At 56.1% G+C, this 25,015-nt stretch overlaps 3 protein-coding genes across 11 annotated transcripts; 2 read left to right on the top strand and 1 right to left on the bottom strand.

Annotated features, from left to right (window-relative positions):
• Nucleotides 1-105: 105 nt before the first annotated feature.
• On the top strand, nucleotides 106-6,780 carry PRSS53 (serine protease 53). Of its 5 annotated transcripts, none has more exons than XM_072836575.1 (11): nucleotides 106-1,566; nucleotides 2,485-2,505; nucleotides 2,608-2,770; nucleotides 2,862-3,127; nucleotides 3,250-3,404; nucleotides 3,567-3,786; nucleotides 4,536-4,686; nucleotides 4,776-5,020; nucleotides 5,101-5,207; nucleotides 5,477-5,693; nucleotides 5,911-6,780. In XM_072836575.1, exons 1-11 carry the CDS (start codon nucleotides 1,509-1,511, stop codon nucleotides 6,018-6,020), a joined length of 1,713 nt encoding a protein of 570 aa, XP_072692676.1. In that variant the 5' UTR covers nucleotides 106-1,508; the 3' UTR covers nucleotides 6,021-6,780. The 5 variants fall into 5 exon arrangements, with proteins under 5 accessions (XP_072692676.1, XP_072692677.1, XP_072692675.1 ...); XM_072836576.1 differs by having other exon boundaries at nucleotides 5,101-5,246; nucleotides 5,969-6,780; XM_072836574.1 differs by having other exon boundaries at nucleotides 5,101-5,246.
• ZNF646 (zinc finger protein 646) lies at nucleotides 6,278-15,058 on the bottom strand. Of its 2 annotated transcripts, none has more exons than XM_072836568.1 (3): nucleotides 14,765-15,058; nucleotides 8,186-13,581; nucleotides 6,278-6,879 (listed from the first exon to the last, which is right to left on the bottom strand). In XM_072836568.1, the coding sequence occupies exons 2-3, from the start codon at nucleotides 13,497-13,499 to the stop codon at nucleotides 6,758-6,760; spliced, it is 5,436 nt and encodes a 1,811-aa protein (XP_072692669.1). In that variant the 5' UTR covers nucleotides 13,500-13,581; nucleotides 14,765-15,058; the 3' UTR covers nucleotides 6,278-6,757. The 2 variants fall into 2 exon arrangements, with proteins under 2 accessions (XP_072692669.1, XP_072692670.1); XM_072836569.1 differs by having other exon boundaries at nucleotides 14,663-14,802.
• Nucleotides 15,059-15,085: 27 nt separating this feature from the next.
• On the top strand, nucleotides 15,086-23,763 carry ZNF668 (zinc finger protein 668). 4 transcript variants are annotated; one of them, XM_072836570.1, is made up of 3 exons: nucleotides 15,086-15,632; nucleotides 21,203-21,866; nucleotides 22,330-23,763. In XM_072836570.1, the coding sequence occupies exons 1-3, from the start codon at nucleotides 15,599-15,601 to the stop codon at nucleotides 23,540-23,542; spliced, it is 1,911 nt and encodes a 636-aa protein (XP_072692671.1). In that variant the 5' UTR covers nucleotides 15,086-15,598; the 3' UTR covers nucleotides 23,543-23,763. The 4 variants fall into 4 exon arrangements, with proteins under 4 accessions (XP_072692671.1, XP_072692673.1, XP_072692672.1 ...); XM_072836572.1 differs by having other exon boundaries at nucleotides 15,087-15,632; nucleotides 21,198-21,866; XM_072836571.1 differs by lacking the exon at nucleotides 15,086-15,632 and adding an exon at nucleotides 15,677-15,813 and having other exon boundaries at nucleotides 21,198-21,866.
• The last annotated feature ends 1,252 nt before the right edge of the window (nucleotides 23,764-25,015 follow it).

The following is a 25,015-nucleotide window of genomic DNA, read 5'->3' as shown; positions in this document are numbered from 1 at the left end:
ACCCTAGTGTTGGGCCTCCCCCCGTCTTGCCTCCTCTGTACTAGAAGCATATGAGTGAGAGGGAGAGTGGAGGACCTACCTAGAAAGGATGGTTAGTCCCTTCTTCAGCGTGTATAGTCAGTAAGAGTTGGTGTACCATCAGCCCCACCCCTAAGAAACAGGCTGGCAGCTCATCCTTGCTGCCCAATGAGAGCCAGACTTTCTCTTCGGGGACAGCCTGCATGGGCAAACTACTTTTCTACTTCTGCACATGCTTGCTGGCAAGTTCTTCCTGTGGTCTAACTGTAACCCCTTCAGCTGCCTTATCTATCACCCCAAGTCAGTCTTGGCAGCCCTGGAAGACCAGGGACACATTTTGAGTATTTTTGTTTTATTTTTCCTAATATATACCAAGCACTTAGCCACATGCCAAGGACTGCTTAAGAACATATGTTAACTCATGTAACCCTTATATATCCAATTGTATTATCCCTATCTTGATGAGGAAATGGGGACAGAGAGGGTAAGTAATTTATGTAAGACCACACAGCTAGTGCCAGGGAGGGGATTAGTGGGCTCTCAGGATTTGGATCCACAGGGGCCATCTGGCTCGTGTCTATGTTCTTTTTTTTTTTTTTTTTTTTTTTTATTGATTTATGATAGTCACAGAGAGAGAGAGAGAGAGGCAGAGACACAGGCAGAGGGAGAAGCAGGCTCCATGCACCGGGAGCCCGACGTGGGATTCGATCCCGGGTCTCCAGGATCGCGCCCTGGGCCAAAGGCAGGCGCCAAACCACTGCGCCACCCAGGGATCCCTCGTGTCTATGTTCTTAACACAGCTGCATCTGTGTTGGGGTCAGGATTCCCTAGAAGTTTGGGCTGACCTGAGTTAGAAGTTGGGAAGAAAAAAAGAGTACACTCTGAGTGTTCTTCCCTCCCAACTGAGTCTTCCACCACCTGCAAGAAAGGTGGGAACCACTATGACCCTGGTCTCTGGGAAGGCAGCAGAGAGGTGTTGAGATTCGTCAGTCTCATTGCCAGCAAGTAACAGTGAGCCCCGGGCCTCAATACCCAGCCCTGCACACATGGCCTCTGGGAGTGGGCCTGGGAGAGAGGTGGGAAAGCTGAAATCAAGTGAGTGCCCCTCCCAGTTCCCAGAGGACAGCTTCCATGCTGGGAGCAAGTCTACTCTATGTCAGACTCTGGTCCAAGCCCTTTGACCTTCAACAATTCTGAGTTCACAGACAGGCTAATTGTCCAAGGTCACTCAAGCAGTAAATGGGGGCAGCTAGGATTTGAATCCACAAAATGTGGCCACGGCTACAGCCCAGAGAGGGGTGGCGAATAGCCCAGGGTAACACAGCCACAGCCCCAGAGCTGGGAGCTGCTCAGGCTCCCTTCCAGGGCTGAGGAAAAGCAAGGACACCTGACTCTGAGCCAACTTGGGGGCGGAGCAGAGGTGGAGCTAGGGAAACCCAGGTGGCCTCTCTGAAACCCAGAGCTTAGGCAGCAGAGTGGCCTGGAGCAGCATGAAGCAGAGCTGGGGACCCGGGCTGCTCATCCTGGGAGCAGTGGTCCTCATGAAGGGTGAGCACCCCTGTGTTTGTGTGGGTAGGGGAGTGGTGCAGTGGGTGTTCAGGGGCCACCCTCTGCCCCGGCCGCCTCACATCTTGGTGCGTGTGAGGGAGCATGCCAGTGGGGTGGACAGGCTGTCTGTGGTGATGTAACTGTGTCTGGCTGTGTAGCAGGGGAGGTGTATGCGGCCACTCATGTCAGAACAGGAGTGACTTTCTTGGGCTAGACTTTAGTCTGTATCTGTATGTGCCCGTGTGCGTGTACCCTGTTCCCCTCTCTGCCTCTCCTCTTCCAGAATGACCTTTGGCGAGTTCTGGGAGCTCTTTGGCTCCTTTGTCTCCCTGTCTCTCCGTATGTCCCATCTCTCCTGGCCCAGATGTTGATATGCCTGTGACGGGAAAGAGGGAAGGCAGGGGATCCTTTAGTAGAATTTCTGGCAGTTTCTGGGAAAAGTGGGGGTGTCTGAGTTGTCAGAACAGGGGTGGGGTGAGTCTCCATCTCCTGGAGCCCTCCCCCACTTGGACGTGACGTTGGCCTCTAATCCTTCCTCTTAGGCATCACGGCTGAAAGCACAATTAAGCTAATGCTCACCACATTTATGGGCCGCCTCCCTGACTCAGTGGCGGGGGCTGGAGTTGGGGGTTCTGAAGCCTGGAGGAGGGTTGGACTGGTCCCAAGCTGAACCCTGGCCCAGGAGTGCTGAGCACAGCTAAGGGAGGAGAATTAATTACTAAGTGTACACTCTGAATAGCTTCCAATAAAAGCTGTTTCTTGACCTCATATATTTTCATTCTGGGAGGGGCCGGTGAGGTAGCTGCACAGTCATAGGCAAGGACCCAGGGCCCGACCCCCAAAACCTATGCCTTCCACCAAGGCTGGGCTAGGCAGGTAAGGCTCCCCCAGGTCTCACCTGTGTCTCTCTCTTCCCAGGTCTTCGAGCAGCTCAGCATGGTAAGCTCTGGGGACATGGGGCCAGGCCTTTCTTGGGGCTCCGTCTGGCCTTGGGGAGGACAGGATAGGCCTTCTGCCAGTCTGATCCGCCCCTCTTCACAGTGTGTGGGCAGCGTGGCCCTGGCCCCCCTGAGCCTCAGGAGGGCATCACGGTACCTGGCGAGTGGCCGTGGCAAGTGAGTGTGAGGAGGCGGGGAGTCCACATCTGCAGCGGATCCCTGGTGGCGGACACCTGGGTCCTCACTGCTGCTCACTGCTTTGAAAAGTGAGTCGTGGCTGGAGTCAGGCAGAGCTTCTGGCTTTTGCCACTGTCCCCCTTTGCATTCAGTGCCTCGGCCTTGTCCCTCCTCTTTCAGGGCAGCAGTGACAGAACTGAACTCCTGGTCGGTTGTCCTGGGTTCTCTGCAACGTGAGGGGCTGAGCCCAGGGGCTGAGGAGGTAGGAGTGACGGCTCTGCAGCTGCCACGGGCCTATAGCCACTACAGCCAGGGCTCAGACCTGGCCCTGCTACAACTTGCCCACCCCATGGCCCACACACCCCTCTGCTTGCCCCAACCTACCCATCGCTTTCCTTTTGGGACCTCCTGCTGGGCCACTGGCTGGGATCAGGACACCAATGGTGGTAAGTACTGGCCCAGACTGAAGCCCAGAGGCCCTATGCTTGCCCAAGGTCACATAGCCTCAGCTGCCAACTGTCCCTCTACTCAACGTCTCTTGGTCTCCCAACCCCCTTTCTTTTGCCAGCTCCCAGGACTCTGCGAAATCTGCGCCTGCGTCTAATCAGCCGCCCCACATGTAACTGTCTCTACAACCGGCTGCACCAGCGTCTGCTGGCCAGCCCAGCTCGGCCTGGGATGCTGTGTGGGGGCGCCCAGCCTGGGGTGCAGGGGCCTTGTCAGGTCTGATGGGGAAGATAAGGGAAGGGAACAGAAGGGGAGGGGGGACCTAGCCCTGGGCTTGGTACTCAATCCATAGGGATGGGTGGCAGTGCCACTGTTAGAGGGTGTCTGCCCATGGCTGGGGCTCAAGTGTCTATCCTTGACTCCTTTGCCTGGCTCCAGGGAGATTCCGGGGGCCCCGTGCTGTGCCGCGAGCCTGATGGATACTGGGTCCAGGCTGGGATCATCAGCTTTGCATCAAGCTGTGCCCAAGAAGACACTCCCGTGCTGCTGACCAACACAGCTGCTTACAGCTCCTGGCTGCAGGCTCAGGCTCAGGGGGCAGTCTTCCTGTCCCAGAACCCAGAGACCCCAGAGATGAGTGATGAGGACAGCTGTGTAGGTATGAGCAGGGCGCATTAGGAGTGGGACATGTCGGGACACCCAGGCCTGCATAAGGACTTCTGGGCAGCAGACAGAAGCACAGTGAAGCAAGTTTCAGCTCAGAATAGAAAATTGGGACAAAACGTTCACGTACTAATTAGGGGGCTTTTAAGGCCCCTTTCAGCCCCTAAGATAGTAACACCCCCATTTAGGGCTGAGAGGCATAGTTACTTCAGAACTCTGTGCATTTAGAGTTTAGGTGAGACGAGGGATCTGAGATCTAATTGAAGGTTGTAGGGGTAAGCTGCAAGTTTCCAAGCAGGGACCCAGTGAGATTGGACAGGGCAGGGCTCCCACTCAGAATTCTAGCATTAAGTGACTAACATGCAAATTTCATGAAAAGTAATTCTTAGGATGGAAGCTGTGTCTTGATGGTAAGAGCAGTACTAGTGAGCCAGAATTCTGGGGCCAGTCCAAGCCTGGAGGGGTACAGACAGATGGGGTAGGAGAATGATGAGCAGGGCCACTCCCATGAGGCTAGACCATCAGGGTTTAAGAGCTTAGGTCTTAGCTTTTGAGTCTCAAGTCAGCAACCTGCCTGTGTTTAATGAGCTAGAAAGTCACTTGACCTCTCTGGAACTTTGGTTATGTCGGTAACAAGGGTAACAAGATCCAGCTTAAAGGATATCGTGGGCAGTGCTTAGCACAGGGCCAGGCATGCAGTAAGCACTTAGCAAGAAGGCAGGTGATGTAATCCGTCTGTTCCAGCCTGTGGATCCTTGAGGAGAGAAGGTCCCCAGGCAGGAGTCCCCTCCCCATGGCCCTGGGATGCCAGGCTGAAGCACCAGGGGAAGCTGGCCTGTGGTGGAGCCCTGGTGTCAGAGGAGGTAGTGCTGACTGCTGCCCACTGCTTCATTGGGTGAGCCATCTCTCTTGCCTTTGTGCCCACCCCCACCCCCTCTCCTGCCCTCACTGGCAGCCCCACCACCCGATGCTGCCTCTACACAGGCGCCAGACCCCAGAGGAATGGACCATAGCACTGGGGACTGGAGCAGAGGAGCGAGGCCTGAAGCAACTCATCCTGCATGGGGCTTATACCCACCCAGAGGGGGGCTACGATGTGGCCTTCCTGTTGCTGGCCCAACCTGTGACACTAGGCCCCAGCCTTCGGCCCCTCTGCCTGCCCTATTCTGACCACCATCTGCCTGACGGGGAACGTGGCTGGGTCCTGGGGCTGCCCCGCCAAGGAGCAGGTATGTAGGACAGGCCCCAGCAGCTGTCCATCCATCCTAGAGGCTGCTGGGACAGCTGGGTCTTTACCTTCACCCTACAGGCATCAGCTCCCCTCAGACTGTGCCTGTGACCCTCCTGGGACCCAGGGCCTGCAGCCGGCTGCATACAACTCCTGGGAGCGACAACATCCCCATTCTGCCAGGGATGGTGTGTACCAGTGTTGTGGGTGAGCCACCCCACTGTGAGGTGAGCCCCAGTCCCCCAGACCTCACTCCACAGACCCCGGCATCTTTATCCTGTAACTCACAGACCTTCTGCCAGGCTTGGCCTCCAGGCCTGCCTCTCACTTGAAATCGGGCCTTTCTGCCAGCTGGCTCCCAAGCAGCCAGAGCCTCGGCCCAGCCCCTAGCCCCTTCTGCCCCCACCGCTGCCTAGGGAGAAGAGGAAGTCACCCACTGTCACCTAACCCCTTACAGGGTCTCTCTGGGACACCACTGGTGCATGAGGTGAGGGGCACATGGTTCCTGGCTGGGCTACACAGCTTTGGAGATGCCTGCCAAGGCCCGGCAAGGCCCGCAGTCTTCATGGCACTCCCCGCCTATGAGAGCTGGGTCAGCAGTTTGGACTGGCAGGTCTATTTTGCTGAGGAGCCGGAGCCTGAGACTGAGCCTGGAAGCTGCTTGGCCAACATGAGTACGTGGCCCTAGGGCTTCCCTGCTGACACTTCCCTCTTTAGACCCATCCTCTCTCCATCCAGGGAAAGATCTGTTCTGACCCACCTCTAGGTTGCCCTGGGATAGGACAGAATTCTGGTTCTTCATTATTATGACTTGGAGCAGGCCTCTCAACTTCAAACCTCAGTTTTCTCATGTCATGGGGGTTAAGTAGCATCTTCTTCCTCTTCTTCCAGGGAGGGAGGAAAGTTCTGAGGATGAGGCCAACCCCGCCCTCCTTCCTCTTCCTGACAGGCAAACCAACTGGCTGTTAACAGGTGGCTCTGGGATACTGCAGACACAGTGAGACAATCCGTGCGTCACTGCCCTTGTCCCTCTCCCACTTCCCCAACCCACATGTGACGCCAGGCACGGGGCAGGCCCAACAGCCCAGGGGGCTCTGGGAAGAAGCCTGCCCAGACCAGCTGCTGCCCTCACTCCCTACCCTGCAGGACAGGGAGGTGTCACCTATGGATGCTCCCCTACACCCAGCTCTGCTGTCCGACGCAGGCGTCCCCAGCCTTCCCTAGTCTTCACCCCCTCAGATACGATCACACCAGCCACTTACTTTGAAAATTCATTTTTTGGGGGTTGGGGGAGCAATTTTCCTTTTTTTTAAAACTTAAATAAATTGTTACAAAATAGACTTTAGAAAATAAGTTACAAATTGTAGCAAAAGGCTCCCCTTCCACAGGCAACATTCCCACCTGTGGCTCTCTGAATGGCCTCTCCCTGGTGTTGGAATCTGGCTGGTGACAGTGGCCCCACATCATGGCAGAGCCTGGCACCGGGTTTCTTGCAGGGCTGGTCATAAGGAAGAGCATAGTGACAAAGAATGGGGAAAGGAAAGCCTTCAAGGACAGGGACATGAGGGATACCTCACCCCCTCCTAATGCAAGCAGCCAGATCTGGGTCCTCTGCACAGTGGGAGAGAATAAGAGATGGGGAAGCCTAACTACTCCTGAGCAAAACATGGAGATCAAGCCTTTCCCTGCAACCTGCCCCCCCTCCCCGCCCGTATTCTGATCTTTGGAGACTTGAAGTTTAGAGGGAGAAGCTGAGGTCTGCAGGCCACTGGGGTGAAGGATCCAGAAGTGAGGTCGTGGGGGTGGGTGGAGGGGGCAATGACAAGCCCCCTCTGCCTGCTGCTGGTGCCTTTGGGGCTCCTGGGGAGAAAGAAAGGAAATCACTGACTCAGGGCAGCAAACCCCACACAGCTTGCACCCCTTGTTCCCTAGCCCCGCAGGCCATCCTGACAGCACCCCGCGGGGCCCCAGAGGCCTGCGTGAGAACTCCTAATTATTTTTCTAGGCCTCATTGACTGGCCTCTCGCTCATTCCCTTGAGGTCACGAGAAATCTTTTATTCTGAAAGCCATCGTGTCAGCACTCTCTCAGGGCACTCTCACTCACCATCCCCTCCTTCCCTGAGTCCCTGGTCAAAGACCAGCCATCTCAGGGACACCCGCCCTTGGTGGCCACTATATGGAGGGGTTCTGGGACAAGGCCTACAGATCTCTAGAGGAGGCTGACGGCATGAGCCGAGGGCCCAGGAACAGGCTGAGGAAACAGGCTGCCCCACTCCCCCATAGCCTCCTCCTCCAGCAGGGCTGGGTGGGGTGGCTTTCCATGGAAATCTTCCCTGATAGACGATGGGAGATAGGGGCTAATGGCTGCTGTTGCTACAGCTGGGCCTGGCTTCAAAGAAACAATTATCTGTGACTCAGTCCTCCAGTTAAAGGTGTGCTGGCGGGAAGGGGGGATGCAGGTAGAAAGAGTGGTTTGGTTGGCTCCTAAAAAGGAGATGCACAGCAGAGAGAAGAAAGGGTTCAATAAAGGGGAGAAGAGACAGGGGGCAGTATCAGTAGCAAATGACCAGAGATCTAGTTTCCAAGCAATGAGGAGGGGGACCAGAGACAAGATGCAGGGAAGAGGGACAGCAAGCTGGGGGGCTAACCAGTGGCCCAGCTTCCCTGGCCAAGTCAACACAAAAGCCACAAAACCCACAGAGCAGTCTAGTCTGGGGGTGCCTCCCACACCCCATTCCTCACTCTTGCTACCTGCCTCAAGGAAAGAGCACCACCTTTCTCTGGAGACCATTCTCTCTGGAAATCATTCTTTGACTGGCTGGATCAGGAGTTTCCAGATGTAGTAGCCAGATAGCTGCCTCCTCTCCTCAAACAAAACACCCCTTCTTCTTTGGTTCCTGCCCTGCGGCTGCCTCAGCCTCTGCCCACACCCTACCCCACCCCACAGTTCAGCCCAGCAGGCTGTTCACCTGACCCAGAGGTTCCAATGTCAGTCCTCCCAAGGTGGCATCCTCAAACTGATTTTCTCCATATCCAAGCTGCACCTGCCCCACCCCCGCTAGGAAGTCATGTGACCTTCCCCCCCTCACTCCTTGCCCCCCCACTCTGTGCCCATCTCCTCTGGGACCCTTCCGTTCTCTGCCCAAGCCATTCATGCCCCCGTACCAGAGCTGGCCACTGTCCACTCCTCCTGGTGCTGCTGCTGGTGCTGCTGGAAGCTGATTCGGCGGCGGAAGTGGCGGGGACAATGGGGGCAAGTGAAGGGCCCCTCCCGAGGTGCATGGACCCGCCCATGACCCTCCAGCCGGGCAGCTGTCCGGAAGGCCTTGCCACAGATGCTGCAACGGTGGCGCTTGGGGTCTGTGTGGGTCCTGCCATGGTTTTTAAGGGACAACAGGTTAGGTAGAAGTTTGGGGCAGAGGGAGCATGGGTAGAGTCCAGTGGTGTGAGCCTTCTGATGGTTTAGCAGGCTACCGGCATGGCGGTAGGACCGCCCACACTGGGCACAGCGGAAGGGCCGTTCCTCGTCTTCAGCCACCGTGGACTTTACTCCTTGGCCCCCATTAGCTCTCCCAGCATTCTCTCCTGGGGCTGTGTGGGGTTCTGATGGGGACTTCTGGATTCCCCCTTGGCCAGAGGGATCTGCCTCAGCTTCCACAATCCCACTGGCAGTACCTCTGGCCTCCTGTGTCTGGGGTGGCACCTGACTGAGGCTGCTGGCATGAGTGTGCAGGTGACTGGCTAGTTCATGATGGGACTGAAAAGCCTTACCACAGTCAGGGCAGGCAAAGGTCTGGGCAGCTATGTGGTTGCAGCTGTGGCTCCTTGTGGCCACAGGATTTGAGACCTCCTTGGAGCAGAGCAGGCAATGGTGGCAGTCTGTCTTGGGGGTGCTGTGGCAGTTCAGAGGGCCTTCTGACTGGCAGTACGTCTTGCCACAACAGCTGCAGGAAAAGGGGTGACTCTCTGGCTGGAGCTGAGGTTTGCTATCTCCATTGTCCCAGCTCTCCACAGGACTCAGACTAGGGCCATTGGGCTGGCTGTTGCCAAGGTGGCAAGAACTCTTGGGGATACTGTCCCCTGACTCATCTTCTGGCTTGGTCAGTACATGACCCAGAGGAACCCAACCTTCACCATGATTCACCGGTCCCCCATCTCCTTGCCTCCCTTCGACATTCCCCATGTCCCTGGATACTAGCTCAGTGGGTTCTGAACCTGCTGCCCCAATGGGGCTCTGATTCTGCTCCTCCAGCCTCCCGGGTCTGTCCTCCAGCTGGAGAACTGCCTCAGTATCACCTGATCTGTCTTCTAGTCCCTGGCCATCAGCCTGGTTCCCCTCTGGGCCCTCCAGGCCCCTCTGATCCCTTTCAGTCTCTGCTTCATGCTCCCGGAGGTGCCGCTCCAGAGATCCCCGGCCAGGGAAACCCCGGCCACACAGGGCACAGCGCACGGCCATCCGCCGTGACAGCCCTGCTCGCCGCCGCCGGCTCTCTGAGTGCAGCCTCTGGTGGTCCTTCAGGGCCACGCCATTGGAGTAGGTCTTGGGGCAAGTGGGACAGCTGTAGTGACCTGTCTCGTGGCTGCGCCGGTGGTTCAGGAGGCTGCCCGCGTGGCGGTAGGCCCGCCCGCACTGCCCACACCTGAAGGGTCGATCTTCCCGAGTCAGCTTCCGGGCGCCCCCGCTCCCACCTCGCTCGGTGTGGACCCGTTGGTGGCTGGCCAGCTGTTTCCGCAGGCGGAAGGCCTTCCCACATTCACTGCAGCGGAAACGCCGAGGATCTGCATGGATGCGCCGGTGGTTCTTGAGGGACATGAGGTTGGAGAAGCCCTTGGAACAGGCCTGACAGCCAAAATGGCCAGTCTGGTGGCTCTGTCGGTGATTGATGAGGCTGCCAGCATGCTTGTAGGACCGGCCACACACCTCACAGCTGAAGGGACGCTCTGAGCTGGCCTCAGTCTGGCAGCTCTTCTCTGCCGTCTCCAGCCTCGGCTCTGCCTCGCCCGCCTTCACAGAGGCCTCCTCCCACTCCTCCTCTTTCACCTTTGCCTCCTCCTCTGAGGGCTCTGCTTTAAGTTCTTCCTGGAATTTTCCCATGTCTGCCTGCCCCGGTCCTTCTGCCACTTTCGGAGGCTCTCTGCTACCTCCGGCCTCTGGCACAAGCCCCACCTGGGGCTCAGAGCCTTTGCAGCGTGGGTGGTTTCGCAGATGATTACGGTAGGCAGCCAGGTTGGGGTAGCAGCGGGAGCAGACAGGACAGATGAAGTCTCCAGTCTGGTGGATCTTGCGGTGGTTTACCAGGCTGCCGCCATGGCGATAGGTCTTACCACACTGATTGCAGCGAAAGGGGCGGGGTTGGGTCTCAGGTGGGCTTTCCCCGCCCTGCAGGCAAACGCTGTCTACAACCATGGCACCTGCTCCCTCTCCAGACTTTGTGTCCCCACCCTCCCCAGAGAGAGAAGCCACTGCTGTGCCCTCAAAGACACAGTCACCATCTGCAATCCTTCCCATGGCATCATCTGACTCTCCTAAGTGGCTGGGAGCTTTGTCTGTGGTGTTCCCAGAACTCTGACTCTGGTGGTGACGCTCCAAGCTCCCCAGGTCATCATAAGTCTGACCACAGCAGCCACAGATGTGCCCATAACCAGCTCCATCCAGTGCCTCCACCTCCCGCTGCAGCTGATTCAATAGCTCTGCTTCCGAGAGCTGTAGCGGAGGGCTCTGGGTCGAGGTTGCCCCTGAGGCTCCTTCCTCTTCCCCCTCCTCCTCGGAGCCCTCAGTCAGACCAGAAGAGTCATGAGCCTGGCGTCGGTGAAGCCTGTAGCCAGCCCGTCCTGGGAAGATCATGCCGCAGAGGCAGCAGAGGAAAGGCTGCGCAGGGGCTGCCTCCCCGGGCCCGTGGTTCTGGAAGTGGCTGCGCAGGGCAGGCAGAGAGTCGAACTCCTTCGGGCAGAGGGAGCACTGATAGATGCCTGGTGGATGGCAGGGCCTATGGCTCAGCAGGCCAGTGGCATGAGGGAAAGAATGCCCACAGTCAGAACACGTGTGGGAGACCTCAGCCTGCCAGCTGGTGACAGCTTCAGGAGGTTGGCGAGGGGAGCTGCACTGGCCAGTGGCTGGTTTCTGGTCTTCATTCACCCCTGTGGCACCATCACAGAAGCGAGTCCCATTGCTCTCCTCATGGCCTGGGATGTCTGAGTTGTCAAGGAAACATGCCTCCTTCCTTTTCAGCCCTTCCTCACTACCGCTGCTCTCTTTATCACCCTGGCTATGGGCCTCAGCCCGCTCAAGCCCACATCTATCTCTTTCGGCCTCAACCTGCAAAGAGCCCCTGTCGCTTTCCAAGCTGCCTTCGGCTCCGTTAGGACCTCCGCCTGGAGGCTCTTGCGGATCGTCCAGGCCCTCATTGCTTTCCACCAACTCCTGCGCCCAGTTCCCGCCTGATGGGAGTTTGGCTTCCCCGCCACTGCCAGCACTGCTAGCCCTCCTCCGGTGCTGCCTGCTCCACCGCCCACTGTGGCGTCGCAAATGGTTCTTCATGGCAGCCATGGTGTGGAAGTGCTTGGCACAGGCCCCGCAACTGAAGTCCCCTGTCTGGTGGGTCTGCCTGTGGTTGATAAGGCTCCCTGAGTGGCGATAGCTCTTCCCACAATCTTGGCAGGCAAATGCCCGAGGAGGGGACACCCTGGTCTCTGTCCTACTGTCTTCCCCTTCCCCATGAGTCCGGCCATGGTGTTCAAGGCTCTCAGGGTCTTCAAAGAGCATCCCACAGAGGTTACACATCTGTGGTGCTGTCCTCTCTGCTGCTGGGGAGACACCTGTGGCCTCCTCTTCATGTTTGCACCCATGCCCCTGATCCATATGCGGGGCTGCCTCTGCTTCCACTTGGTCAGGAGGGAGCTCTACCTTGAGGTGACTGGGGGGTCCCTCAGCCCCTGGTCCTGCACTGCGGCGAGCGGCTTTGCAATGGACTCGTACATGGTTGCGCAGGGCCATAAGGTTGGGGTACTTGCGGGGACAGAGGGAGCACTGGTATTCTCCAGTCCGATGGCTGTGGCGGTGGTTCACCAGGCTCCCCCGGTGGCGGTAAGCCCGACCACACTCATCGCACTTATAGGGGCGGTGGTCCAGGGTGATGGTGGGGACTTCTTCCTCTTTGTGAGTTGTATCTGCCAGAGGCAGGGGAGTTGATGGCACTGATGGCTGCCCATCTTCCCCAGCTCCTTGCCGGGGTCTGTGATGAGCCCGCACGTGGTTTTTGAGGGCAGCTGCATTGAACAACTGCTTCGAACAGATGGAGCAGGGGTAGACACCTGTCTGGTGGCTCTTACGATGGTTGATGAGGCTCCCGGCATGGCGGTATGTACGGCCACAGTCCCCACAGCGGAAAGGCCGGTACTCCTCAGGGCCGCAGTCCTCCAGCTCCCCAGAGGTGCTGAGCTCCCCGGAGCAGTTCAGCATCTGTGTACTAGGGAGCTGGTCCTGGCTGCTCTGATCTGTGTGCCCATTGGTTGTGGGCATCCCTTTCTCTTCCCATAGCTGCTCCTGCCTTGCCCCCTCATGGGACTGTTGGTGGTCCAGCAGCTCTCGGGGGAGCCGGAAGGCACGGGGACAGTGGGGACACTGGTAAGGCTGATACTGGGCATGGAGTCGGGAGTGGTTCTTCAGAGCCATTAGGTTAGAAAACTCCTTGAAGCAGATGGCACAAGGGTAGATGCCCAGGGTGTGGCTCTGCCGGTGGTTGGTGAGGCTCCCGGCATGCTTGTAAGTCTTGCCACACTGACTGCACTTGTACCGCCGTTCCTCCTCAGCAGGAGGTGGCTGAGCCGGCTCCTGGCCCCCTGTGAAATTCACAACTGATTCAGCCAAATACTGTTCCAAATTGCTAAGGAGGCTGCTGGCTGGGGTGGGCAGCGGGGTGGCTCTCGCAGAATTGGTGGTGGGCCCCCAGCCCTCCGCACCCTCTTCGGAATCTGGCTGGCTTTCCCAGCCTCTTTGTCTGGTGGATGGATCTTCCCTGGGCTCAGGCCCAGAGCCAGATGTCTCTTCAACAGGTTTTTCCTGGCTTGTCCAGCTTTCCCCAGGGCTGAGCCTCTGGTCCCTGGAGTCAGAGGATGTTGTTTCTCCCTGCAGGCGTGGAACAACTTCCTTGGAGCGGGGAGGCCTGCGCCTCCGGCGGCCCTCAGGAGCATGAGTCCTCATGTGGCTCTTGAGGGCCACAGGGTTGGTAAAGTCCTTGCCACAGGTGGTACAAGGGAAAAGGCCAGTCTCGTGGGTCCGCCGGTGGTTGACCAAACTCCCTGGGTGACGGTAGCCCCGCCCACACTGCTGACAGCGGTAGGGCCGAGGGATACTGTCTGCCTCCTCACTGTCCTGCTTGGAAGATGGATGGAGCAGCTCTCGGTGCCGGGACAGCTCTGGGAGACTAGGAAAGTGGCGCTGACAGTCAGAGCAGCTGAGTGAGGTGGGTGTGTCCTCCATGGGGCAGTGTGGCAGAAACCTGGAGGTTCAGGAAGAGCAGGCAGGTGGCAACAGCATCTTCCTCTGGTGGTGGGACCAAGGCCTAGGAAGAGGCGGGCAGCGGTCAGAAGGCAGGCCTCAGTTAACTTTGCCTCTTGGCTCTATAAGCAACAAGCTCACAGAGGTCACAGAGATGTTCCCCAAGCAGTAATCCCCAGGGACTTGCTTTCTGCTGGATCTAATCTAAAAGCATCATTTAAGGCCTCCTTGCACACAAGCTCCTAGGCCTAACTCATCCCTAGAGATATAGATAAGGAAACGAGTCTAGAGGGATGCAACCTATCTCTGACCACAGTCCTACCTACCTCTGTTCACAGACCAAATCCAAAAAAACCTACTGTCTCTAACCCTCTTTTCTGTATACTTCTCAACCAACCAACCAACCAACCAACCTATCTCCTGAGAGCTCTTCAAGGAAACCTGAACCTTTTCTAGGACCTTCAATATGAGAAGTTCAGTCTTCTCTCCCTGATCCCTCAGCTAAACAGCACACAGCCTAGAGACACTGAAAAGCAGCCTTTTTCTCCAGGTGACAGCGGAGGACCTGAGAAGTAGGGTAGGAGCCCTCTTCAGAGAAAGGGCTGGCTTGTTCCCCCAACCTCTTATTCCTTCAGGGTCACTGAAAGACTATGTGAGCCACCTCCTTCACCTACTTGCCCCTGAACCCAAATTATCTTACATCTTGGAAAATTCCAACCCATTTCTGGTTGGTCTTCACCCCCTACCGTTTTCTTTCTTACACATCCTCACTATACCCTTTTCCTTTTTTTTCTCCTATCCCCTTTTAAAATACTTATGTTGACATCAACTCACGCTAACTGGGCATTACCTGGGCATTACTGGGCATGCGCGGGGTCCTGTGCTAAGTAAAGAATATTCTTGTGTCACTTAATCCTCGCAACACACTGCTGCTCCTCTTATCCCAGTTTCACAGGAGCAAACCCAATGACTCCGGCGATCTTCTCTCCGGAGCCCTTACTCTCTCCATAGCAGGCCCCCATGCCCCTTCCATCACCTTGGCCTTCGCGGACTCTGATTCTTCACTCTCATGGGACCCCTACGCGCCTACAACTCAAACCTCCGGATCTAAACCCCCTCACTCAACCTGCTTCGCGACTTCTCACCTCACAAAGCTCCTTCGCTCGAGCCCCTTCTCCTGATCAACCACCAACCAGGTGTTCTCCCCTCACTCATCTCCTCGGCCAATTTCCTCTCAGGACCCCTACCTCGCTCGGGTGGCCCCTTTTCGTTCCCGCCGCGGGTGAGTCCGTTGGGGACCGCGAACGGGAGCGCGCCTGCGCACTGGGACCCTCACCCTAACTGCAGCCGCGCGCCCCAAGGGGTGGCTGTGGGGGGCTCTCGCGCTCCCACACACGCACACTTCGCCAGGGCTCCTGGGAGGCGGGAAGGGATGGAAAGAAGGAAAGGAGAAAAGGGAGAAGGAAGGAGGCAAAGGAAAGAGGGCGCAGCTGGCCGGAGCCAGAGTCTACCCCCAGCTCCGCGGACACTTCCTATTGTTACTAGGAAACAGGAAGTGTCCTAGCCGCAAAAGGTTCCCCCCGAAACCTCTGCCTCGAGAACACTTCCTGTGCCGCCTCCAAGCAGCGCTTCTACACAGACACAGTTCCGGGGCTAAGGGAGAGGGAGCCGAAGCGCGATTCTGACCCCGCCCACGAGGGTCAAAACACGGCGCTGTTTTGCGCTAGTCTTAGCCACACTTCCGGCAAGAGCTGCTAAAATTGTTCCGGTGCATATTGATTCAAAGCAGAAGAGGAAAAAAAGGGTTCTGCTGCGCTAGCCTCGGTACTTTAGCGACACTTTTCGTGCGGCTCCCTGAAAAACTTCCCAAGGCAGATGGAGGGAGTTTCATTCACTCCTTGTACTGAGGGAAACGTGGTGGAGTATAAGCGGATTTGGGTACTACAAAGCTTGCGCATGGCCCTTCTGTCCTCCCGCCTTCCAGTTCTTGGTGATCTGGCCCCAAGCTAGCAATGGCCCGGTATATACCGTAAACCTGCCTGGCGTCCCCTGTCATTAGCACCCACAGAAACCCTTGCAAGATGTTTCTCCGCCACCTTCGCCTGCTGTGTCCAGGTAAACTTTGCCTTCCTCCCGGGCGAGAAGAGCTCCCGCCCACTTCCGCTTGCCAGCCCCGCCTCCCCCTCCCCCCCCCCCCCGCTGGGTCCTAGTGCCTGCCTCTCCCTGGCAGTGTCCCGGGCTCCGTCGGCGAGAGCGGCCGCCGCTGACGCCGCGGAGCCAGCCCAAGTTCGTTAAGGTAGGAAATGCCAGTGGGAAGCCGCGGGGACCCCCGGGCCGCCCCAGCCCGGACGCAGTCTGAGAGGCCTCAGTTTCTCTGTGGTTGCAGAGGGCGGATGGGGTTGGCCTGGCGCGAGCAGCGCGGGCGGGGCGGGAGGAGTGCGGCCCCGGGAGGGCGCCGGCGGGCTCCGGCCCAGCGGGTCCTAGAACCCGCCGGCTGTCCCCGCGGGCCGGCTGCTGCGGACGCCGGGGCTCGGCCGGCGCGGCTGCCCGCCTTGCGCGGTGCGGGCCTTGGGGGTCCTAGAGCCCGCCATGTTGCGGGCTTTTGTCCCAGGCGCGCGGGCTGCCTAACCAGGTCCCCGGCGTCTGCGCCACCCCTCCCCGGCCGAGGTCCTGGCCGCCCCTCCCGCGGTCCTAGAGAACGCCATCTTGCAGGCCTTTGTCCAGCGCCCGGCCCTTGGCCCATTCATTTGCTCGTTCTCTTCTTCGTTCGCTCTTTCTTGACTCGTTCTCCAAGGCAACGTTTTGCTAGCCTTCCGAGACGAGTCCGCCCAGGGCTGTGCCCTGCGGGTCTGTCTAGTGGGGGCGGCGACGTGTGGACAGCTGCAGGGAGCGGGAGGCGCAGGGTTTCTGCAGCCCTAGGCCCCCTCTCAGCGCGTCTCCTAGGCCCTAACGCCCTTCAAAAACTCCCACGTACTTCAGAGTCCGCATTTTACTGATGAGAAAACTGAGGCCCAGAACGCCGTGGCACCCTTACCTCTACTGCCTATTAAGTATTCTTGAGGGCACTGGGGAAGGGGGGCATTTGAAGGATGCAAAAGAGTTTCCCCATAGGAGAAGGCCAGCGAGGCTCCGGAGATAAGAGAGAACTGCAGGTGGAGGTGCGTTTAGGTGACAAAGTTTGAGAATTGAGGCTGGAGCTTAGTTTGCTGTTGGGACGGAGACACTGCTGCGGGAGCTGAGGCTGAAGAAGTGGGTTAGGGTTAGATTGTGAATTGGCCAGTTTGGAGGTCTAGGAGATGATTAGCACTCACTTCTGCATGGTTCACAGTTCCCTATTCATCTCAGCAGGTCTCAGGGCTACCTGTGTACACATGGGGAGACCAAGGTGCAGAAGGGATAAAAAGTGATTCCTTTTTCACTTCATGCCAGCTTGCAGGGTCCTAGCCTAAGTTGTCTGGGAATGAAATCAGTGCATCTCTGGCATTTACAGGCTGTTCTGGCAGCAGGCAGCAGGCCTGCATCTCCCTTCTAAGCCAGTAGTGAAGGAAGCAAAGTCAAGCCTCCCTCACCAGAGCAATGAAGCCACCGTGGGATATTGGGGTGATATTTGGACCTTGTGAACTTGGATCAGCAGAGAAATTCAGCTAATAAATAGTTGTTGACAGATATTCTCACAAACCCCTACTATGGGGGAGGCAGAGAACATACCACCCCACCTGAGTTTGAATTCTGTCTCAGAGCTTGATTCATTTACTTTGTTCTGGGGCATTAGCCACAGTTCTAGGTGTAGGGGATACAAAATAATAAAGGTTCCTGGCTCTTTGCCAGCCTAGACTCTGGTGCTGCTGGAGACCAAGAATTAATAATCCAGCCATAAAATGTGTAAGTGCTACCAAAGCAACAATCAGGAGAGAACGAAGAAGTTTGAGAGCCAGACCACCTGGCTTTGAAAACTAGTTATGGCCATGACCAGTCTTCATTTCTGTGTGCCTCAGTATCCCTGTCTATAAAATGGGGGAAATAATACTGTTTAACTTTGTTCAGGCCAACCATAATAACAACAACAAAACCCCACACAGGCTGAGGGGCTTAAGGAACAGAAATTTATTTCTCACAGTTCTGGAGGCTGGGAAGTCCAAGATCAAGATGCTGGCCAATTTAGCTCCTGGTGAGGAGTCTTTTTCTGGCTTGTAGATGTCCACCTTCTTGTTATGTCCTCACATGGTCTTCTCCATGCATGTGCACCTTCAGTCCATTGGAAATTTCTAGGCAATTGTGAAGCTTAGCTTGAGTAATACAAACAAAATGCATAGAATGATACCTGGCCCGTGATAAGCTTGCAAGGAATGTTATCCAGATGAGCACCATAAGAGAGACTAAAGAGGAGGGGACAGTGATGAACAAGGATGCAGATAGCGTTAAGAAAGGTGGTCAGGAAATCCTTTGAGGAGGTGACAGGGCTGAGGCCCAAATGAAATCAAAGAGATAGCTACACAGTGATCCTCCGGGAACAGTGTTTCTGGCAGAGGAAACTACTGGTACAAAGGCCCTGAGGTGGAAAAGAATTTAGCTCTTTTTGGAAGGGAAAGCGAGCCTGTGTAGGTCAGGCCTAGTGAGACCACAAAGAGGAGTGAGAGTGAGGTAGGCAAGAGTTAGAGCCTTGCTGGCCAGGGAAAAGATCCTGGCCTTTGTCCTAGGAGCAGTGGAAAGTCTCCTGAGTTGACTCATAAAACCCAAATGAATACAGACTGGTAGAGAAAGAACCCAGCCCACGCACCTGAAGACTTGGATTTGAGTCTGGGCTTCTTGACTAGCTAGGTGTCCTTGAACAAGTATTGTCCCTTATGGGGGCCTTAATCTCCATATCTGAAAGAGAGGTGTAGTAAAAATGCCTCTCTCAGAGGCTTTGTGAAGACCTAAGGATAAGTCTTTGGTTCTTAAGTCTTCTGTGTTGGCTGGCATGACCCCAAGAGTGTATCTGAAGTACAGATTTGTGAATCTAACCCCAGATTCCCTGATGATTATTCTCATGCGGGGGCAGGGAGGTCACAGATCTGACTTGAAGAAACATCAGTCTAGGGAGTGATGGGTGGAAGAGCCCTTAGTGAACAATGAAGTGAGCTAATGGTAGGATTTTAATTAGGGCTTCGCCTATGTGGTCCTCTGCTCTTCATGGAGCTGGGCACCTGGTGTGTCCCTTCCTTTTCCTCAGGGAAGTGCTTTAGGAGGAGAGATGTATACCTCTAGCTATCTGGTTTCTGGTTCACAGAGAAATACTGAGGCTTGGAGCTTGGAACCCAGGGGTCAAGCCTTCTGAGAGGGAAACAGCAGCATAAAGGGTGCTGGTTCTGGTCTCAAGGCAGTTCCCTGGGAATGAGAGAAGATAAGATGTGGCCTGAACTCAGTGTTCTGGTAAGTGTAGGGCTGGCCCAGGCAGCAGACAAGTGTGGGAAGCCCAGAAAGCCAATCAAGAGCCCAGCAACTCAAGGCAAGTTAAGCAGTTGGATTCAAGTCCCAGCTATGAGTCTAGCTTTGTGACCATGGGCTAGTCACTAAACCTCTTAGAACCTCAGTTCATTTGTTCATAAAATGAGGACAAGAACCTCCATCTTAGGAAACTGTGAGAGAATTAAATAATGTAGCAACACACTCAGCAAAGTGTCTGGCTCTAAGAAGACTCCTAATAGTTTAGGGCAGTTATTGATATAACTCACCCAACACTGTGAAGTAAGTACTAATATTACTTCCATTTTTCAGATGAGACAATTGAGGTACTATGGCATGAAGTAAATGGCACAAGGTTACAGCTAGGAAGTGAGTGAGACAAGATTGGAAGCCTGGCAGTTTGGCTTCAGAGATGGGACACTTAACCACAAAGCTACATTGTTTCTCTGGGCCTGTTTCCTTCTCTGTAAAAAAGGAATATATATAACAGAACTCTCATGGTGTTGACATGAAGTTTGAGTTAATACATATAAAGAGCTTAGGATACTGCCTTTTATTTAGCAAGTGCTCAGTAAATATGAACTATCATTTTTATTAAAGAGAAACTTCACCAGTCAGACTGTCCAGAGATGTCTGGAAAGGAGGTAGTGACTGCCTCCTCCAGAGATAGCGAAGGATCCTCTGGAAACTCTAGGGGGTTTCAAGCCCAGGGAAGGTTAAGCCTCATGCCCTTTAACTCACCTTCCAGCCCCAGCATTTAGTGGGAAAAGTGTGGGGGAGGGAACATAAAACAAAACAAAACAAACAAACAAAAGAAAAAACAAGCTGAGGTTGGAACAGAGTTGTGTGGGATTGGGGCCGAAAACCATAGAGGAGATGCAGGAAGAGCTTCCTGGGGAAAGTGGGGCTCAAAGGAAGGATTGGTGGGATTTGTAATAGACAGGAAGGACCTAAGGGTTTGCATGATGTGATGGAAGTCATGGAAAGTTATTGAGCAGGGGATACATGAAACTTTACGAAGAAGATTCTGGCTGCCTGTATACATAGCATGTATGTGTCTAGGGGCAGAAGACTGATGCTGGGCCACTAGGTAGAAGAGTGCTGATTTTAAAGATGCAGCAGCCCTTGCCACTTACCCCAAGGGCTCCTGTGGGTCCTAATTTTGAAGCTACCCACCCCTGAGGTATACAGCTGAGGAAAGAGGTCTAGAAAGGAGCACTAGATTCAGGCCTTCTGCCTCCCAGCCTAGCTTCTGGACACACCTGGCTCCCTCCCCTGCCTATAGCTGCATCCTTCCCCCTCACCCTGGCCGCCCCCAGCAGCTGGTGCTGAGCATTCCCTAAGTGGATCTGCCCATAATCCTCTTCTTTTCATCCCCTAGGGAGGATGAGCTGGTGTTAAGACTAATGCATCCATTAATCCTATTTCCTCCCAGCCATGATCCCCAGGAGCAGCTGGGTGGGGGGTGTCTGGGCACTGAATGAGAAAGAAGCTGCTTTAGCTAGAGCAAGTGCCCCAGGAGACCAGGCTAAATCAGATATATTGATTATGACCGAGACACTTCTAACTTCTAGAAATGGCTCAAGCTGCCTTGAGAGTAATGAGCTCCCCATTACCAGAGCTATGGGAGCAGGAGCCCAACAGCGATGCCAGAGCAGAGGGTGGACCAGGATTCCTGTCTGGGGTGGAGTCCCTTACAGCTGTGCAAGGCCAGAATTCAGTGGGAACAGTTGCTGCCTCTGACTAACCAGAGGGGAAAGACAAAATACATCCGCTGGGGACCTATCACTTCAGACAGACAGTGCCAGTCGCCAGTTAGCCCACTAGCTCTGCCTTCTTCTGGACCTACCTCTGTCTTCCCTGGGCACTTGACAGCCTTCAGGGCAGACCCGCATCTGGGTAGCCTCTGTGCCTGCAGCCTGTATAGGACCCTGTGCCCTGGCACAGGCCTTAGACCCTGAGCTGAAGGAGAAAGATGGTGAGATGGATGGAATCTGGGCTGTCGGGGAATGCAACGGGGTTTAGAGCCCCTCTGAGGTTACCTGGTCCAACTTCTTTCATCAATGAACAGACCAGGGAGGACATCCAGGGCAGAGTGTACAAGCCAGGAATGTTTGGAAGGAGGGATATGGCCATCCCTGGCAGGAAATGCAGATAAGACAGAATTTTCCCCCTTTGAGGCCTTAGCAAATTGCAGAGAGATGTGGCTTGTGTCTCACTTTGCTTCTTTCCTAGAGAAGCTCCGCCCATTGAAGCCATGGAGGTGGAGTCTGCGGAGGCCCCGTCCTCTGCCCCTGGCTACAAGCGCTCCGGCCGCCGCTACAAGTGCCTGTCCTGTACTAAGACATTTCCAAATGCGCCCAGGGCAGCGCGACATGCTGCCACACATGGTCCTGCAGACTGCGCGGAGGAGGTGGCGGATGCGATGCTGAAGCCAGAGACAGAACCCAAAGCAGAGGATGCGGGCGGGGACAAGGTGTCAGGTGCATCGGCTAAGCCTCGGCCCTATGCATGCCCGCTGTGCCCCAAGGCCTACAAAACAGCACCCGAGCTGCGCAGTCACGGTCGCAGCCACACTGGCGAAAAGCCCTTCCCTTGCCCTGAGTGCGGCCGCCGCTTCATGCAGCCCGTGTGCCTGCGCGTGCACCTGGCCTCACATGCTGGTGAGCTGCCTTTCCGCTGCGCTCACTGCCCCAAGGCCTACGGCGCGCTCTCCAAGCTCAAGATTCACCAGCGCGGTCACACTGGTGAGCGGCCCTACGCTTGTGCCGACTGCGGCAAGAGCTTCGCTGACCCTTCGGTGTTCCGCAAACACCGGCGCACGCACGCAGGCCTGCGGCCCTACAGCTGTGAGCGCTGCGGCAAGGCCTACGCCGAGCTCAAGGACCTACGCAACCACGAGCGGTGAGAACACCTGAACTGGGGTGACCAGGCCCTGGGGGTGCGGGGAGAGCTGGCCAGTGGGGCGGAGGCGGGGCAAGGGTGCCCTGTGGCCAATAGGGCCTGGGGCGGAGCCTCAGTCTCAGCCAATGGGAAGGTGGGCGGGGCGGGGCAGACTGCGTCGGGAGGGAGCTGCTGGGACCTAACTGGCCTGGGTCCCTGGACAGCTGGAGAGGGGGCAGGGCTGGAAGTTGTGCAGCTCAGAGGATCGCTGGTGGAGGCCAGTAGGTGGGAGTGGAGCCTGGCTGTGGTGTGCAGAGCGGGGTCTTCTCTGGGACCTAGGCACCCATCCTGAAGGTTTCCTACTCTGGGGTGCAGCCTCGTGGTCCCCAGGGATGTCAGGAGCCCCTGCCGTACCGTGCAGACAGGCAGCAGGGGTCAGATGATAGGCCTGCCACCTTCACGTCCCGTCCTCCGTACTCCGCAGGTCCCACACGGGTGAGCGCCCCTTCCTCTGCTCGGAGTGTGGGAAGAGCTTCTCCCGCTCATCTTCGCTCACGTGCCACCAGCGCATCCATGCGGCACAGAAGCCCTATCGCTGCCCAGCCTGTGGCAAGGGCTTCACGCAGCTCAGCTCCTACCAGAGCCATGAGCGCACGCACTCGGGCGAGAAGCCCTTCCTGTGCCCACGTTGCGGCCGCATGTTCTCCGACCCCTCGAGCTTCCGGCGCCACCAGCGGGCGCACGAGGGCGTGAAGCCATACCGCTGCGAGAAGTGCGGCAAAGACTTCCGGCAGCCTGCAGACCTGGCCATGCACCGGCGGGTGCACACGGGTGACCGGCCGTTCAAGTGCCTGCAGTGTGACAAGACGTTTGTGGCGTCTTGGGACCTTAAGCGCCATGCTTTGGTGCACTCAGGTCAGCGGCCCTTCCGCTGTGAGGAGTGCGGGCGAGCCTTTGCCGAGCGAGCCAGCCTCACCAAGCACAGCCGGGTGCACTCAGGTGAGCGCCCCTTCCACTGTAATGCCTGTGGAAAGTCCTTCGTGGTATCTTCAAGCCTGAGGAAGCACGAGCGGACCCATCGAAGTAGTGAGGCTGCAGGGGCTCCCCCGCAACAGGAGCTGGTAGTGGGGCTGGCACTGCCGGTCAGCGTGGCGGGCGAGGGCTCTGCAGCCCCGGGGGCAGGTGCAGGCCTAGGGGACCCTCCGGCAGGGCTGCTGGGGCTGCCCCCGGAATCAGGTGGGGTGATGGCCACCCAGTGGCAAGTGGTGGGCATGACGGTGGAACACGTGGAGTGCCAAGATGCTGGGGTTGGAGAGGCTCCTGGTCCCTTGGGAGGGGCAGGCGAGGTGGGGGGCGAGGAGGTGGATGAGAAGCCACCGCAGTTTGTGTGCCGGGAGTGCAAGGAGACATTCTCCACTCTGACGTTGCTGCGACGGCATGAGCGCTCACACCCAGAGCTCCGGCCCTTTCCCTGCACCCAGTGCGGCAAGAGCTTCTCTGACCGGGCAGGGCTGCGTAAACACAGCCGCACCCACAGCTCTGTGCGCCCCTACACCTGCCCCCACTGCCCCAAGGCCTTCTTGAGTGCCAGCGACCTGCGCAAGCACGAGCGCACCCACCCTGTGTCCATCGGGACCCCCACACCCCTCGAGCCCCTTGTGGCTTTGCTAGGAATGCCTGAAGAGGGACCAGCTTGAGGCCCATGTCCCCTACACCTCACTCCCAGGAGCCCAGACCTCCTAGGAGGCCTCCTGAACCTCTCTGCCCCAGCTCACTCTTTAAACTCCAGATCCTTGCCCCCGCCCCCAGGCCGCTAGCTCTTCCTTGCCAACAAAGAGCTGGGGACAATGGAGGCGGGCAGCAGCTGTTGAGAGACACGTGTCACTCTGAGTAACACTCATTAAAGCATTTACTTTGACACTGAGTCTTCTGTGTTTCAGTTGGGGGAAAGGGAGTGGGATTTGGGGCATCAGATAAGGTTCAGTGAGACTGCTGGAATGACAGATTAGAAACTAGAGGGTCTTTGGCTGCAATGTTTCCCAAAATATATTTTCAGAATATCTTGACAAAAGGTTCCCTGGTCAGGGAAGTGCAGGAAATTCCCTGTGCCCTTCTTGGGGATTATTGATGATCAAAAGTGTATTAAAGTCACTGATAAGTCCAAAAATGAACAAATCTACTTATCTTTGTTTAGTCCATTGTTATTTCATCATGGAAACCTTTTACTGAGTATTTCTGTCCTTTTACAGATAATACACTGAGGTCCAAAATCAGTACATTTCCTGTATACTGCAATAATCTACTTGTGGGATAAAAGGGTTCCATTCATAGTGACAAGAAAACCCATAAACGGGGATCCCTGGGTGGCGCAGCGGTTTGGCGCCTGCCTTTGGCCCAGGGCGCGATCCTGGAGACCCGGGATCGAATCCCATGTCGGGCTCCCGGTGCATGGAGCCTGCTTCTCCCTCTGCCTATGTCTCTGCCCCCCCCCCCCTCTCTCTCTGTATGACTATCATAAATAAAAAATAAAAAAAATTTAAAAAAAAAGAAAAAAAAAGAAAACCCATAAACGGTGAAGGAATAAACCTTAAAAGAAATATGCAAAACACATATGAAGAAATGTATATCACTAAGTCTTTTTTTTTTTTTTTTAAGATTTTATTTATTTATTCATGAGAGACACAGAGAGAGGCAGAGACACAGGCAGAGGGAGAAGCAGGCTCCATTCAGGGAGCCCGATGTGGGACTCAATCCAGGGTCTCCAGGATCATGCCTTTGGCTGATGGCGGCGCTAAACCACTGAGCCACCTGGACTGCCCCTATCACTAAGTCCTAACTGAATGAAGACATACCATGTACCTGAATGGAAAGACATTATCAAAAAATGTTGATTCTTGGGGTCCCTGAGTGGCTCAGTCAGTTAAGCGTCTGCCTTTGACTTGGGTCATGATCCCAGGGTCCTGGGATCAGGCCCTACATCAGGCTCCCCGCTCAGTGGTGAGCCTGCTTCTGCCTCTCTCTCTGCCTGCAGCTCACCCCACTTGTGCTCTCTCACTTTCTCTCTGTCAAATAGATGGGTAGAATCTTTTTTTTAAAAAAGGCAGCCCAGGTAGCTCCCTGCATGGAGCCTGCTTCTCCCTCTGCCTGTGTCTCTGCCTCTCTCTCTCTCT

The sequence above is a fragment of the Canis lupus genome, chromosome 8 (genome assembly GCF_048164855.1).
Source record: "Canis lupus baileyi chromosome 8, mCanLup2.hap1, whole genome shotgun sequence".
NCBI classification, from domain to species: Eukaryota; Metazoa; Chordata; class Mammalia; order Carnivora; family Canidae; genus Canis; species Canis lupus.
Note: the sequence above shows the minus strand (reverse complement) of the source record. Positions and strands in the feature narration are given on the sequence as shown.

Excerpts from the sequence above, each read along its gene's own strand:
- PRSS53 (XM_072836574.1), top strand. The coding sequence starts at position 1,509 with ATGAAGCAGAGCTGGGGACCCGGGCTGCTCATCCTGGGAGCAGTGGTC. Across the intron at positions 1,567-2,484 it reads AGCAGTGGTCCTCATGAAGG|GTCTTCGAGCAGCTCAGCAT; the intron begins GTGAGCACCCCT and ends CTCTCTTCCCAG. Across the intron at positions 4,687-4,775 it reads GCTGCCCACTGCTTCATTGG|GCGCCAGACCCCAGAGGAAT; the intron begins GTGAGCCATCTC and ends GCCTCTACACAG.
- ZNF646 (XM_072836568.1), bottom strand. The coding sequence starts at position 13,499 with ATGGAGGACACACCCACCTCACTCAGCTGCTCTGACTGTCAGCGCCAC. Across the intron at positions 6,880-8,185 it reads GTGGACAGTGGCCAGCTCTG|GAGCCCCAAAGGCACCAGCA; the intron begins GTACGGGGGCAT and ends CTTTCTCCCCAG.
- ZNF668 (XM_072836570.1), top strand. The coding sequence starts at position 15,599 with ATGTTTCTCCGCCACCTTCGCCTGCTGTGTCCAG. Across the intron at positions 15,633-21,202 it reads CCTTCGCCTGCTGTGTCCAG|CTCCGCCCATTGAAGCCATG; the intron begins GTAAACTTTGCC and ends TTCCTAGAGAAG. Across the intron at positions 21,867-22,329 it reads GACCTACGCAACCACGAGCG|GTCCCACACGGGTGAGCGCC; the intron begins GTGAGAACACCT and ends CGTACTCCGCAG.